We start from the raw sequence: 13775 nt of genomic DNA, 5'->3' as shown, positions 1-13775 counted from the left end.
AGTGGCTTGATTTCTTAATCAAGGAGACTGATATCCGTGGTGTTCGGCACCTCTGAAGATCAGCCCACACGGTCAGATGCAAAATAGGCATTGAGATGCCCACTTTTAGCCACCCGAGTTTGAGTAATCTGGCCTTGCCTCTCCGTGTTTCAGTTTCCTCACCTCTAAAATGGGGATAATATTTCAGGACATGGCGACTGGGACTTTTGAGCGTCTGCATTGATTAACACTGGTTCAGTGCTCTGGGATCTGTAGATGGGAAGTGCCGGGCCATCATGGAGCATTATTGTGATATCCTCTGAGACCTTTCCATGAAACCAGTGGTGGTTGTCATTATAATAAAGAGGAGACTAAAGGAAGCTAAAGAAATAATGATCATGCTTCTTTTCTAGCTATGCTTTGAAAGGGCAAATGCAGTGAGTAATAATGGTTTAATGAGGAAGGGTTGTTAGGGCATCCAGCCTGCATCTTTGTAAGTGCAAGGCATTTTGGAAGATCTGAAAGTGATGATGGGAACAAAACCAAACTGGCCCTGTGGGAATATTAAACCATTATTTGCATTTTGTTTGAACACTGATTGAAATTAGTGATCTTTTTCCATTGCCTGATGTTCAGTACACGACTCAGTGTATGTCTCCCTTGTATAACCATGGATCTGCCTTGTTCAGAGCCTCAGCACAGCTGCCAAAGGTTAGGCCGAAGCGGTACCTCTGCCTTCATAAATTTCCATTGCAAAGTATTTGGAGTGTAGCGATGGCTAAAAATTCCTGCTCCTTTGACTTTCCCGTGTGCACGTTTCCCCGGAGAGTAGGATTATCCTGTTTTATCCATCTGGCTGCTTTAGTTTCAAGCTTCACTAGGGGAGAGAAGTCCTTCAGCGATCAGTGTGGTCATTACCTAGAAACATTTCGTGTAGATGAGCTAAGCCACAGAAAGTGGGCTCTGATTAACATGTCAAATGCTTCAGGACAGCAGGTGCCTGGGTTAAAGGGGCTGGCTTGGCTCATTTTATGATAAGACCAACTTGCAGAAATAGAGATTTGCACTTGGAAGAGCAGCACAAGATGTAATAGCTTCTCGTTAATATGAACTGTATCTCCCGTCTTATGGATTCCCCCATCGACTGGCACCGGAGCCAGCACTCAGAAGCTATTTTTTTGCTGCCTTGCAAAAGGCAAAGCATGCCAGCATCATCCATTATGATTTTGGATGACTTATTCCTAGGGACTCGGTGAAAAATGGGCTGGGTTGGGCTGGGGCAGACTTTGGATGGGTTTCTGCCATCAGCGGGAATCGAAAGCAGCTGTTATCCTTTTTGGGGCTAGTATAGTGGGATCCCAGGAGCATGGCCTAGGCCATGCTAGCTACAGATGCATAGGGATCAGACATCTGGGCATAGAAAGCACTGCTACGCTCCCCCTACCCATGCAGTTGCCGTGATAATGAAAAACCGAGTCACAGGTAGCATTTGAAGGAGTTTCTACAAGTGCTCACCATTCCTAAATATTTGCCATTCAAATAAATAATGAGGAAAATGCAAGGCAAGAGTCAGGGGCATAACTGCAAGGACCACCCCCAGTCCTCCTGGGTCAAAGCATACGGTTATCATCACACCGCAGGGGCAGGAGGTGATTTCTCCCCAACAGGGTAGAGCGAGGAGCGCTTTTGAGGATTTTGCCTCTTTCCCCAAGAGCACCTGGCCTGGGTGGCAGGACACCAGACTAGATGGTATCCACTCGAGAAACCCCTGTCCTCTTCGGTGGGGGGAGCAGAGGGTGACCTCACCAAGCTGAAACCAGGAGGAGGGGGGCGGGGGGAAGAGAAAACTGCAGCAAGCCCTCTGTAATGGAAGCAGCACTTTTTCTGCCAGTCACGAATGGGCCGTGCCACCCCCAGATCATCTGCTGCATCTCGTGGGATCAGCCAGAACAGGGGCCTGGATGTCTCTAGTGAAGAACAATTAAGTGCCTGGCACAGAATTGCAGGCGGGTGACAAAGCTCTGGAGATGCCAGGATGAGTCGATTTGATTGAGACGTGAGCTCGGCCGCTACAACTCATCTCTCCAAAGAGAAAAACATGCAGGGTTGCGGTTGGGACTCCCTGAGTGTTTGTTTTAAACGGAGTCCGTCTCCTTTGTTACGAGGATACCCAGGGCACTCATGGGATTAGGTCCTGTACCAACATCAGTCCTGGGAACCAGCTGGGCGCAATGCCTCTGAAGTCATCAGCTCTCATTACATCTCGGAGAGCAACAGAAGTGGACAGTCCCTGCCCGGTTAGCGATGCCCGAATCCTGGGGTTGAAGCACAGGAGTGTGCAAACCATAGTGTCACGCCCCCGTTCCACCTATTGTTTCCCTTCCCACGTTCTGAGAACTGATATATATTCCTTGTGTCTCTTTTTTTTGTTATTGTTTTTCTCTGCAGGTCAACGGACTACGGCACGACCTACGAGAAGCTAAATGACAAAGTGGGTTTGAAAACTGTGCTCAGCTATCTTTATGTCAGTCCGACTAACAAGAGGAAGGTAAGGGAGAGCCATGGAGGCGGTAGCTATAGAAACAAAATTACCATGCTTGACTTGTTCTTTTAAAGAATTACGGTCCTCAAGCGAAATCCAGCGGTAACTCATGAGAAACTCCAGGACCCGAACGTCGTCTAATAATTTATGCTGGTGGAGTTAAGGCTGGAATAAGCAAGATGACTCAAACCTTTAACTTCCGGCCGTATGAATCTAGCGTGGCGTTCGAGATGTAAAGCAGCTGATTTTATTTGCTTCCGACTCTTGTTGGCATTCGTGCAGAAGTGATGGTGATGTGCCCCTCCTGCTTTTACGCTCGCTCCCCTGCTTCCCTCCCCTGTCTTTTTATTATTAGAAATACGGGGTAAGAGAGATGCTGTTTCCATTCCCCCCACTTTTAACGGTGCTTCTTCTGATGCTTTCCGGGGGTTGGAAATAAGCCCGCAGCTGGCATTTCTGGCTGGTTACATCACGTAAGGGGGCTGGCGGGGGAACATGTGGCTGGATGTGGAACGGTGGGTGGGAACCTTTTGCTCGGCGTGGGAGCCCGCATGATGTCAGAGCGCTCTGCTCAGGCTTCCTACATGATGCAATTCGAGCCGGACCGCGGAGCCAGCATGCCTGCTTAGTGCTTTCTGATTTCGAGTTACAATGTTGTTTCAAGGAAGTAGTCAGGCCTACTTGCTTGCTTTGCTACCCCTGTTAATCAGAGAGTGATTTTAGCTGCAGCAGACAGCTAAATGCTGGTTTCGGTGCCTTGTGGCAGGAAGGCCGGGAGACTATTATGCTTGATTATTTTCAAACTGCCTGTCTCCTGTCTCCCTCAATAGCCTTCCAAAGTTGTATTTTATTATTATTATTATTACTATTGTTTTTTTCCATCACTGGTCAGGCCACAGAGGTTACAGGATTGATGTTTCTTTCTCTGTCTAGAACCTAAGGGCAGGCACATTTCTATAGCAGTCAGCCAGAAGTACAACGTCTGAGTATGTCCTTGTCCGTGTGGGGTGGCTTTTGTATTTTTCTACGTGCAGGCTGAATTCTTTTGAAAGCCATTGTGATCTGGCCGCTATTCAGAGCAAGAAGCAATGACTTTTTTTTGTTTTGTTTTTTCATAAGCTCTTCCAGCCCTAAAATTCAAGGATCTGTGGATGCAAGTTGAAGAGCTAATTCCTCTTCAGTTTGTGTGACCCCGCCAAGAGAGATTTCCCATTGCATGATCAGAATAAACTCTCCTTGGCTGCTCATGGCACTGGGACATGCCTCTAATTTATAATACTGAGATTCCCTCTTTCTGTGGCACCGGTCACACCATCCTCCAGCATAGTGGGGTTGAACAGCTGTAACTTTCAATCTGTTGTGCACAAGTTTAAAGTCTGTTTAGCTCTCGCGTCCCGGTGCAGGAGCGGATGACGTAAGTTAAATCAGAACAGGGGAAACACTGCAAGCCCCTTTTCTCCTTTTAAAATGGTTTAGAATTACATTGGCCCACAGCTAAAGACATTTCAGATTTGCATGTGTGCGAATGCAGGCACATGCCAACACACGCGTATGTATGCATGCGTGTGCAAATGCAGGCATGTGCAAACACAGTATGTATGCGTGTGCGCAAATGCAGGCACGTGCCAGCCCACACGTATGCAGGCATGCGTGTGCAAATGCAGGCACGTGCCAGCCCACACGTATGCAGGCATGCGTGTGCAAATGCAGGCACGTGCCAGCCCACACGTATGCAGGCATGCGTGTGCAAATGCAGGCACGTGCCAGCCCACACGTATGCAGGCATGCGTGTGCAAATGCAGGCACGTGCCAGCCCACACGTATGCAGGCATGCGTGTGCAAATGCAGGCACGTGCCAGCCCACACGTATGCAGGCATGCGTGTGCAAATGCAGGCACGTGCCAGCCCACACGTATGCAGGCATGCGTGTGCAAATGCAGGCACGTGCCAGCCCACGTGTTTATGTATGTATACATGCAGGTGTGAATGAAGGCACGTGCCAACACACACGCATGTATGCATGCGGGTGTGAATGCAGGCACGTGTCAACACACGTATGTATGCATGCAGGTGCAAATGCAGGCATGTGCAAACACACGTATGTATGCATGCAGGTGCAAATGCAGACTCATGCCAACACACATGTATGTAATCATGCGGGTGCGAGTGCAGGCTTGTGCCAACACACATGTATGTATGCATGCGTGTGTGAATGCAGACACGTGCCAACACATGCATATGCGTGCGTGTTGACTGTCAGGAGGTGAGCTGTTTCTTGTCTTGTGTTTCAGTGTCTCCCCAGGCCTGAACCCTCCAGCTCAGTCTTGATCAGTTAGCAGCGTGTTGCTAACACTGTCTGCTCATTAGTGCTTAGAGGATTAGCAGTTACTTGGAGGAGGAGAAAAGTGTTACATACATCCATTTCTAATTGATTTACTAGTGAGAAGGATAATTACTTCTCAGCTACCCTGCAGAACTACAGTGGGAATTACCTGTCAGATTCCTTTGAAGCCCACAAATGCCTCTCTTCAGCTGTTAAATCAGAATTACACATTCAGCCAAATGCCAGTTACATAAACAGAATATACCTGAATCACAGCACAACCCTGGGCTCAATTAAAGTACAAGGCACAAGGATTTAAGCCTTGTTTCTTCTTCCCAAGCTTTTGAGGCATCGTGACAATCCCATTGCATTATTTGTTGGGTGCAAGCCTGTTATGCTGATTCATCAGCATCGGGATGCCCCCTGCCTCTATAATAGCAGTGCTGTATACGCCTCTGAAGAGGTCTGCAGTTAAGGTGAGCAGCCACTTTTATCATGCAAATGACACTAGCCACTGGCTAAATCCTATTTATTTCAATATTAACGATACCGTTTGTGCCAAATGCCTGATTTCTATGCAATTAAACATCTCCACTAATTGGTGTGGGAACAGCCCGCTTTCAGCTGTTTGATCCTTCTTAAGGGCCTTTCCTGGTTACTCAGGGTGTGCACTCAGCTGTTTATACCTCATTAAGGCTCTTTATACTGCAGGGGGGGGACCCTGGCACATGTGACATTTATGACATAATTAACATATACATGGTGCCATAAATAGTAGCCCTGCCACCCACTCAGCCAATTTAAGGCACAATAAAGCAAGCAACCAGCCACAAGGGTGGTCCACATATAAAGCTTTTCACCAATACATGTTGCATTGGAATTTCAGATTTAGAGAAGCATTTAGCTCACTTTGGTTTGGGCCCCTGCAGCATTTTTCATCCACAGAGCTGATTAGGAGGCAAGTAGCATTGTCTCCACTTTGCAGGTGGGCAGACAGAGGTCCAGAGCGGGGTGGTATCTTTCCCCTACTTCCCCCCCAGTAAATAAGCGTTCATCTGTCAGTGGCCTCCACATAGATGGCAAGAATGATCATGGACTCTTCTGTTGCACTCTTGGGGCTCTATTCTGCTCACAATATGCTATTAGGACTTGATTTCTCTGCCTCAGTGGTTTCTGTCTGCAAAGCCAGGAAGAATAAGCTTTACTGTACATGCTTTCCAGGGGGCGGGAGCACAGGAGTTAGCTTACGCTTGCACAATTCCCCATACGTGTCGAAGACTTCTAGCATCACGTCTGCAGAAGAAATGCTCTTCCATTGCGTAAATAAAGGGAGCCCCTCTGTCTTTATTTGTTTAATGCCAAGAGGGTGCCCCCTGGGATCATCCCTGCTTGGACTACAGAGGTGCACACTCAAGTCATAGAGTGAGTAAGTGTCTTGCCCAAGCCCATGCACTGTGCCCCAGTGACTAGATGTCACTGCCGTGTCTGCTACCCCAGAGGACTTGGATGTGGAGAGACTTTGAGGGAGGACGTCTAGACATCAGGACATATATCTGAGCAATTCACCCTGTGGTTCCTTAGCGGCATCACCAAAGAGCTGCGATTCCCTGCAGGTGTTTTTTAAAACAACAAGGGGTAGCAGCCAGGAACTACATCTATTCCTTGAGCACTGACTTTCTCTTTGCTGCCTCTGTAAAGTGGGAATAACAGTCCTTACTTTGCTTAGAGATGCTCTGCATGGGTAAAATTAATTAGTGTTTGCACAGTGCTTTGAGACTGAGACAATGGTACCTCCATTATTCAGTTTGGAGAAGAGAAGACTGAACGGTGATATGATAACAGTCTTCAAGTACCTGAAGGGTGATTATAGAGAGGAGGGAGATGGGCATTTCTTTGTGGCTATAGGGGACAGGATTAGGATCAATGGTCTCAAATTGCAGCAGGGGAGATTGAGGTTGGAGATTAGGAGGAACTTTCTGATCATGAGGGAGCTCAAGCATGGTGCCGGCTGCCTAGAGAAATTGTGGGATTTCCATCCCTGGAAATTTTGACAAGCGGGTTGCACTGGTGCTTGGCTGGGCTGGTTATTCAGGGACATCCTGCCTTGAGCAGGAGGCTGGACTAGACCAGCATTTCTCAACCCATGGGTCGCGACCCAAAAGTGGGTCCCCAGAATATATGAAAGGATTGCAAACAGTTTTTAAAAAATGGATTCTCCTTTAAAGAAGACAAATGTGGGAAACGGTGGCTTTTCCCTTGCAGGCTGGCAGTTTCAGCCTGAGAGGGGCTGCTTGGGGCCTTCCAAGCAAACCCCAGTCCCCATTGGGGGACTGGGGTTTGGGGATGGAGGGCAGGGGGTCGGGAGTGAGGGGCACTGGACCAGGACCAGCCATTGATGTTTACAAATGGGTCCTGGTACAAAAACGGTTGATAACTGCTGGACTAGACAACCTTGTGAGGTCCCTTCCAGATCTACTCTCCTATGATCCTGCAACTGCACAAGCACTGGCTGGATGCAGAACCGAACGGCGGTTGTGTCCCGGGTGCTGTACTGGTACGAGCGCAGAGTATGTCTTGTCTTGCTCAGTTAGCAGGGACTTGTACGCCTTGCTGCAGGGGATCGGAGTTCACGTCTCATTATCACTGCAAAATTCAAGCCATCACGCTGTGTAGAACATGGGCGACTGTGAAATCCTCAGTGGCTTTCTTCCGCAAGGATTATTCCCACGACAGGACGTCAAAGCGCCTGTTGCTGTGAGATTTCCATCCCCCAGTTAGAGGCTTTAATCCGCAGCGTGTCCCCGTGTCTCTCACTCCGGTTTGCATGCTCACCCGTTCTCCATGTGCATGAAAGCTTTTGCAAGAAAACATCTGGCTCAGCCCAGCACCATACAGGTTGAAACAGGGCTTACGGCTCCGGCTTGCAGGAGAGGATCATCACATAGATGCTTACCTTTGCTGCAGGTGCATAGGACTTAAGGGAAACAGTGATGAGCACTGTGACAAGCTGAGGCTCACTGAATCCATTAACTTGGGTTTTGTGTTGTGTGACTACTATGTCTGGCCCAGCCTTGGGGATATGCCAAAAGCCATCTGGGCTTTTTGCAGCTATCTTTTGTTTTTAAAGCTGTATTTTCTGGAGGGCACACCTCTTGTTCTCTGTTTGTAAGGATGCATTCTTGGCTGTAGCTCAATCCATCCGGGGATGGGAGCCACATGCATATTCAGGATGTGAGACATGGGGTGGGAAATGATCCCTGTGATACAAACCTATGTGGTGAGTCACCCAGACTAGCCATGAAAAGGCCGGTTCTCAGCTGGACTAAGCTGAGATGGCTCTGTTAGCCTTGGGCCATCTAAGTCCAGGTTGGTGTGTGGCACAATTAAGGCTTGGGAGTGAAGGGCTGAGGCTAAATCAGTTGTGGTTGTAGCATGGAAATAAAAGAGGCATGTGTGTGTGTGTGTGTGTGTGTGTACGTGCAGCGAGGCCAGCAGGATTAATTGACCTGCGTCAGGGCAAACATACGGTGCAGTTCAGAATTACACAACCTGCTCCAAAGTTGTGCAAAGAAAAGTTTGACTTGTTCAAGTTTAAAAAAAAATATTTTTAAACATTTCCACCCCAGATATTTTTGGCATCTCCATAACTCTTGCAGGTGTTTTCTCTGTGCGGGGACCTGCAGCTAGTGCGAGAGACACTCTTGACACTGATTGCTGAGAAGCACTTATGTGTAAGCAAGAACATGCACAAGAAGGGAAGGAAGAGCTCAAACCTCAATTATATTATGAGGACAACTGTGGAAGGAGGGATTGAGTAACTGATGCAAGTGAATCTCTAGGTGCTGTGTTGAGATTTAACTGGTACTGAATATCCTGAGATGCATGCATACTGATTACCACCCTGTGAATTAAATTGGATGTCCAACAGCCAGTTTTTCTCTGTGCATTGGTGTTTGTGCCTTGCTTGTTCCCCTTGGTGTAGAGCCGGCTGTAAGTGGGTTGGAAGGGATTGTCTGCTTTGTTACCCTTAGTCTGTAGCAAGGAGTATGCCTTAGGGCAGAGTTAATTCGTGGTTTTCCCTGCACGTGGCTCCTAGCTCCCTTCCTGTCCACGTGCAAACCCCTCTCCTGTGAATCTGGAGGTGCACGCTGGTGGGTGGGTGGGGGGCTAGGATTAGGAGTCAGGCAGTGTTCAGGCAGGCTGGTGACCTGCCCACTTTGCAGTGAGCATGCCATCAAAATCAGTTGGATATTAACAGTTTTCTAGTCCAGATCAAGGCCAGCCAATTGTGCAGCAAGCTGGTGGGTTTAGGGCACGCCAATCTCTGTAGCCATCGTCACACAAAGGAGTGACGTGCCAGCATCGTGCCCAGCCACCTTCGAGGCCCCAGATCAAACAGCTAGGTACCGGCGTGCAGCTGGATCGTTTGGGGGCAGCCTTGCATTTGTGCCTCTGGAATTGTCACAGGGCATCTGTACTGCTTTGCAAGTCCTCCGTGTCTTCCCATAATCCTCCCTGTGTGCCAGTCACGTCCTTTCACAATTTGCTCTAAAAGAGTCATAGAGTAGCTCAGTTGACTGCAGCGCAGAGAGCCGTGACAGCTGGATCTAAAGCTTAGCAAAGCCCGTGTGTTTTATAGCACCAGGGTGAGCACAGGACTTGGCTATGGTGTTGCAGGGAGGTTGCTCACACCCTAGCTTGGACCTGGGCACCAAGCATCTGTGCTTGCTGCAGTAAAGACATAGTGGTGGTGAGTATAATTTACCTCTCCAGCTCTGCCTCTGAGGTGGCCTGTGGGACACCTACAGTTTGCAAATACATGGCTTGGCTTTTCTGCAGCTCTCTGATTTAGGGAAGTCCCTCCTTCTTGGACGTGCACCGAGGGTGAAATGCAACCTGGATGAACAGGGCTAGCAAAATACCTATCAGTCTCTCAAGTCCCACATAAGGTTGTTCAGAGCTGCTTATCCATCATTCTGTCTGCAACCTGGAAGACACAGAAAATTGCCTGTGTGGTAGTGGAGCAGGTAGGAGAATAGTTCATTTTCTTTCTTTCCCGTGGAAAACTCTGACCAAAACAAAGGGATGGGGCTCCTGTTCATTGCAATTTTCTAGGAAGAGTGATGACTTGTTGACATATGAAAAAGGAGGGAGTATTTGGCCAAGACCCCAAACCCAAATGGTGCTCGGGTTCCACGTGGGAATTTTCATTTGAGTTTCTTATGTTCCCATTTTCTGTCACTGGTCGGGCTATCTGCGGAGACCACATCTCCTGTAAAGCTCTGCTTTCTCCCTTTTGGCGAGAAGATGGGCTTGTCATATAATTCCCAGGGCGCAGAGCACCATGGAAAATGTCTCCTCTCCTCCCTCACTTACCGATGGGGATGGACGACAGCACTTTGAACCAAAATCTTTCCATTCCCAGGTGTGTGTTTGCTCAGTGAAGTATTGACATTTTCTGTGGGCAGTTGGCCCTTAGGATATAGTTTTGCTCAGTGGAAGCCTCTTTTTTTTTTTTTTTGGTCAAAAAGCTCTAATAGAAAAAATGGATTATGCATCTCCAAGGGCTTTCCACTGAGATCAAATAGATGGAGAAACACAAAGGAAGCATCAAGCAAACAATGCAACAAATGAGCACAAAACTGAGCATCAAACATGCACAATAATATTGGTCATGTGAGGAGTGAATGAGCCCCTGCATATTCATGCTCATTTAAGACTCCTTTTCATGCCTAATGAAAAGGAAGTGACAATTCCAGTGTCCTGGCAGGATTCCTCTTTGGTAATTATGCTCTGGCTCCTTGCAATATCAGTTGGATTCAACACTTTTCTTCAGCTCTTGTCCTGAACTGACACAGTGTGTGGCTCCAGGCTATGTCCTGAATGATGTAGTGGCTCACATATAGGCCCTCCTAAAGATTGGTGCAGATGCATAATTTCCATGGGTGAAGTTCCCTTGTGTGCAAAGGGCCTGTGCAAGGGCCTAAATCCATTATCTGTCTGTCGGTCTGTCTGTCGGTCTATCTATCCATCTATTTAGCTATCTGTTTAATGGATATTACATATAGTAAACAGATGAAGCCAACTCCTAAATTTGTGTTATTTCATCTAATCCAGTGGAGCATTACGTCTGAAAGAATCAGGAGTAAAACTGGACTGGTGCTAATGAGACTGGATTCGGTATCGTCTGCCTTGTCCATCTGGGGTAGTTGGTTGCTAATGGCAAACAGGCTATTACCAGCTCCCCCCACATTGAAGGGTGAAGTTCAGTAGCCACCCCCTGTGTGAACTGTCCTAGGGTAGCTGCACATCTGTCTGTTCCTGATCCTTATGTATTTTGCACTGGTATACAAGACTGATATTAATTTTAGGGAGTATGTGTTTTTCTGTTGATGCCCTTCCAGGACTCCATCATGAGATCCTATGTTTGTGCATGGCCCATCTAAACACGTAACATACATCCAGTCCCCAAACCCCAAGAGATGAACTAACCAAATCATGCGATTTCAACAATAGTTGCTCCTGATATAAAACAATGTCCCTATGCCCAGCTGAAGGCATTCAGAAATATTTTTTCAGCCTACTATCCTGTTAGACATCAAGTCATGGTAGGGTTTCCACAACACAGAGATAGCAAAGGCGGTGGCATAGACAGACACCTCCTTTCACTTCTGACTGTTTCCAGAACCTAAAGCCTCACTTGATGCCTCTCCAAAGTGTTGAATAGTATGTAGGGATACAGAAGCTCAGAAAATTATCATGGGCTAGGCACCGTCAGATTATTTTTTCCCCACGACTGACGTGAGTAGCTCTAGTAAGAAGTAAGGCATCTGTTTACCACCTAGCGCCGAGAAGAATTATACCAGAGACATTTCATAGACATTTGGGCTGGAAGGGACCCCAGAGGATCATCAAGTCCAGCCTCAACCGTTGTCCTTTTCAATGGGGGAAAATACTTTTACTTGATAGGATTAAAGGCAAGGAAGGAAATACAGGGAAGCTGAACTTAGTTACCCAACTGAACCATGGTTGACACCTTGGGGTGGTATCTGCCCTCTCTCGGTGGAGACCGTTGGGGTGCTATCTCTGTTGGTGGAGACCAGCAATCTCATATTGCTGAAGGTCACGTGGGCTTAACTCCCATTTCTCATTACATGCTTGGAGTACATGCTCTTTGGAGCCATTATCATCCTTTCATTGTGCGTATCCAGCATCTGGCAGGTTGGAGCTCTTGAGCTCTGAGTGTGTAGATGCAGTTACAATGCAAATAATAAATAATAGCAGCACATTTCCTCCCCGCACCTGAGTCTTGGCTTTTTTCTCAGTCTCTTTGACCTCAGTGGAAATTCCGCTAGCATTTGATTTCCTCCTGGAGCCTCTGCCAGGTGATAGGGTGACGAAGCAGCGGCTCCCAGCATGCACCCGGCGCTCACTAACCCAGCCTGAATTGAGCTGCCATCTCTTGCCAGCACGTCCATTTGTCATTTATGATCTGTTGGTTTTTCTGATATTCCATCCTGAGCAAGCGGTGGGGAGCTGAGCTCTGGAGTGTCCTAAAGCCATTTGGCAGATGGAAGGTTTCTTTGGACCCTTTTTACTTATTATGTTGACACTCTGATAAACAGCTTGTGCTGCGAACTGACACACGCTGTTCTCATCTTGGAGAGAGCGTATTTATAACAAAAAGGCAGTGGCTCCGTTAGAGTCACGGGGAAGGCATAATAGAACTATTTCTTTCACTGTCTTTTATTCCTGATCTTTTCTTTCAGCCCAATGAAGCACAAATAACGATCCGTTCTCAGCTTCATGTCTCTCATTAATGTAAGGCTAAATTATCTGGGTACTGGCAAAGATGGGGCCCTTCCTCCTCTCCCTCTTTTCCTGGCTCCATAACTTTCTGGAGTAGTCCTCTCTGTTGCAGTGCTCAGACACAAGCAGGTGAGATGGGGACGGTGTGTCCTTTGTTGTGATACAGGCACATAATACAACACACATGGATGGGTTGAGTGCAACTCCTATTGCTATTATAATGAGAGGTCCTAGAAACTCCAGCTGAGTTGAAGATTTCATTGTGCCAGGAGCAGGGTAGCGTATAGTAAAAACTGCCCTAGTTCCAAGGAGCTGGCAATCAAGATAAGTGAAGCAAAGAAAAGCTGGGAATAAAGAAATGGCATGGTCCTCACCATACAGTAAGGGAGCCGAGGCAAAAGGACATGGAGTGCCTTGCTTAAGATTACATGGGGCACATCTACACATGCACTGTTACTGCGCAGTAACTTAGTAACTGAAAATTACTGTGTAGTACGGGTGCATGTCTACACATGCACATCCATACTGCTCAGTAACTTTGGCAACTTACTCCAACTCGAGAGTAAAATTGCTACCTGCACGATGCAGGTAGCAAATTCACTCCTGAGTAGTTACTGCGCAGTAAGGTAAGTGTAGATGCCTTATTGCTCAGTAACCCTATTTGTGTGCACTGACATGGGAGTAACTTTACTCCCACATTGGTGGACACACAGCACTACTGCGCTGCAATGTTACTGCGCAGTAAATGCACATGTAGACATGCCCACAGAGAGTCTGTAGCCGACCCAGGACCTGAACTCAAGTCTGGTGAGTCTCCGGTCACGGTCTTAACCACATGACCGCATGTCACCTTGCTTGTCAGACTAGGTCCCATTGCAAATTTTCACCTCCGAAAAATGATTTATAATCGTCGATATTTGGAGAATCGCGTAGAGACCCAGCTATGAAGACATTAGGGAACGTGAGTTTAAGGCAGTTGGAGCAGAAGACTTGTAGCACCCAGGACAGCTCCTTGTGGCAGTGGGGTGGGAGGCATCCAAAACTCCCCGGTTCTCCTCCTGGCTCCGGCTTTGTGAGCAAGTCTCTTCATTTCTCTCTTCCTTAGTCTGATCCTCTGTAAGT

At 47.5% G+C, this 13775-nt stretch overlaps 1 protein-coding gene across 2 annotated transcripts in view; it reads left to right on the top strand.

Annotated features, from left to right (window-relative positions):
- SORCS3 (sortilin related VPS10 domain containing receptor 3) overlaps positions 1 to 13775 on the top strand; it is a 419433-nt gene that overhangs the window by 190556 nt on the left and 215102 nt on the right. For both annotated transcript variants that reach the window (XM_059730194.1, XM_059730195.1), the window contains exon 3: positions 2428 to 2527. In XM_059730194.1, coding sequence (XP_059586177.1) covers positions 2428 to 2527 — 100 coding nt within the window. The remainder of the gene's footprint in view (positions 1 to 2427; positions 2528 to 13775) is intronic.

This window comes from Alligator mississippiensis, chromosome 6 (genome assembly GCF_030867095.1).
Source record: "Alligator mississippiensis isolate rAllMis1 chromosome 6, rAllMis1, whole genome shotgun sequence".
NCBI classification, from domain to species: Eukaryota; Metazoa; Chordata; order Crocodylia; family Alligatoridae; genus Alligator; species Alligator mississippiensis.
Note: the sequence above shows the minus strand (reverse complement) of the source record. Positions and strands in the feature narration are given on the sequence as shown.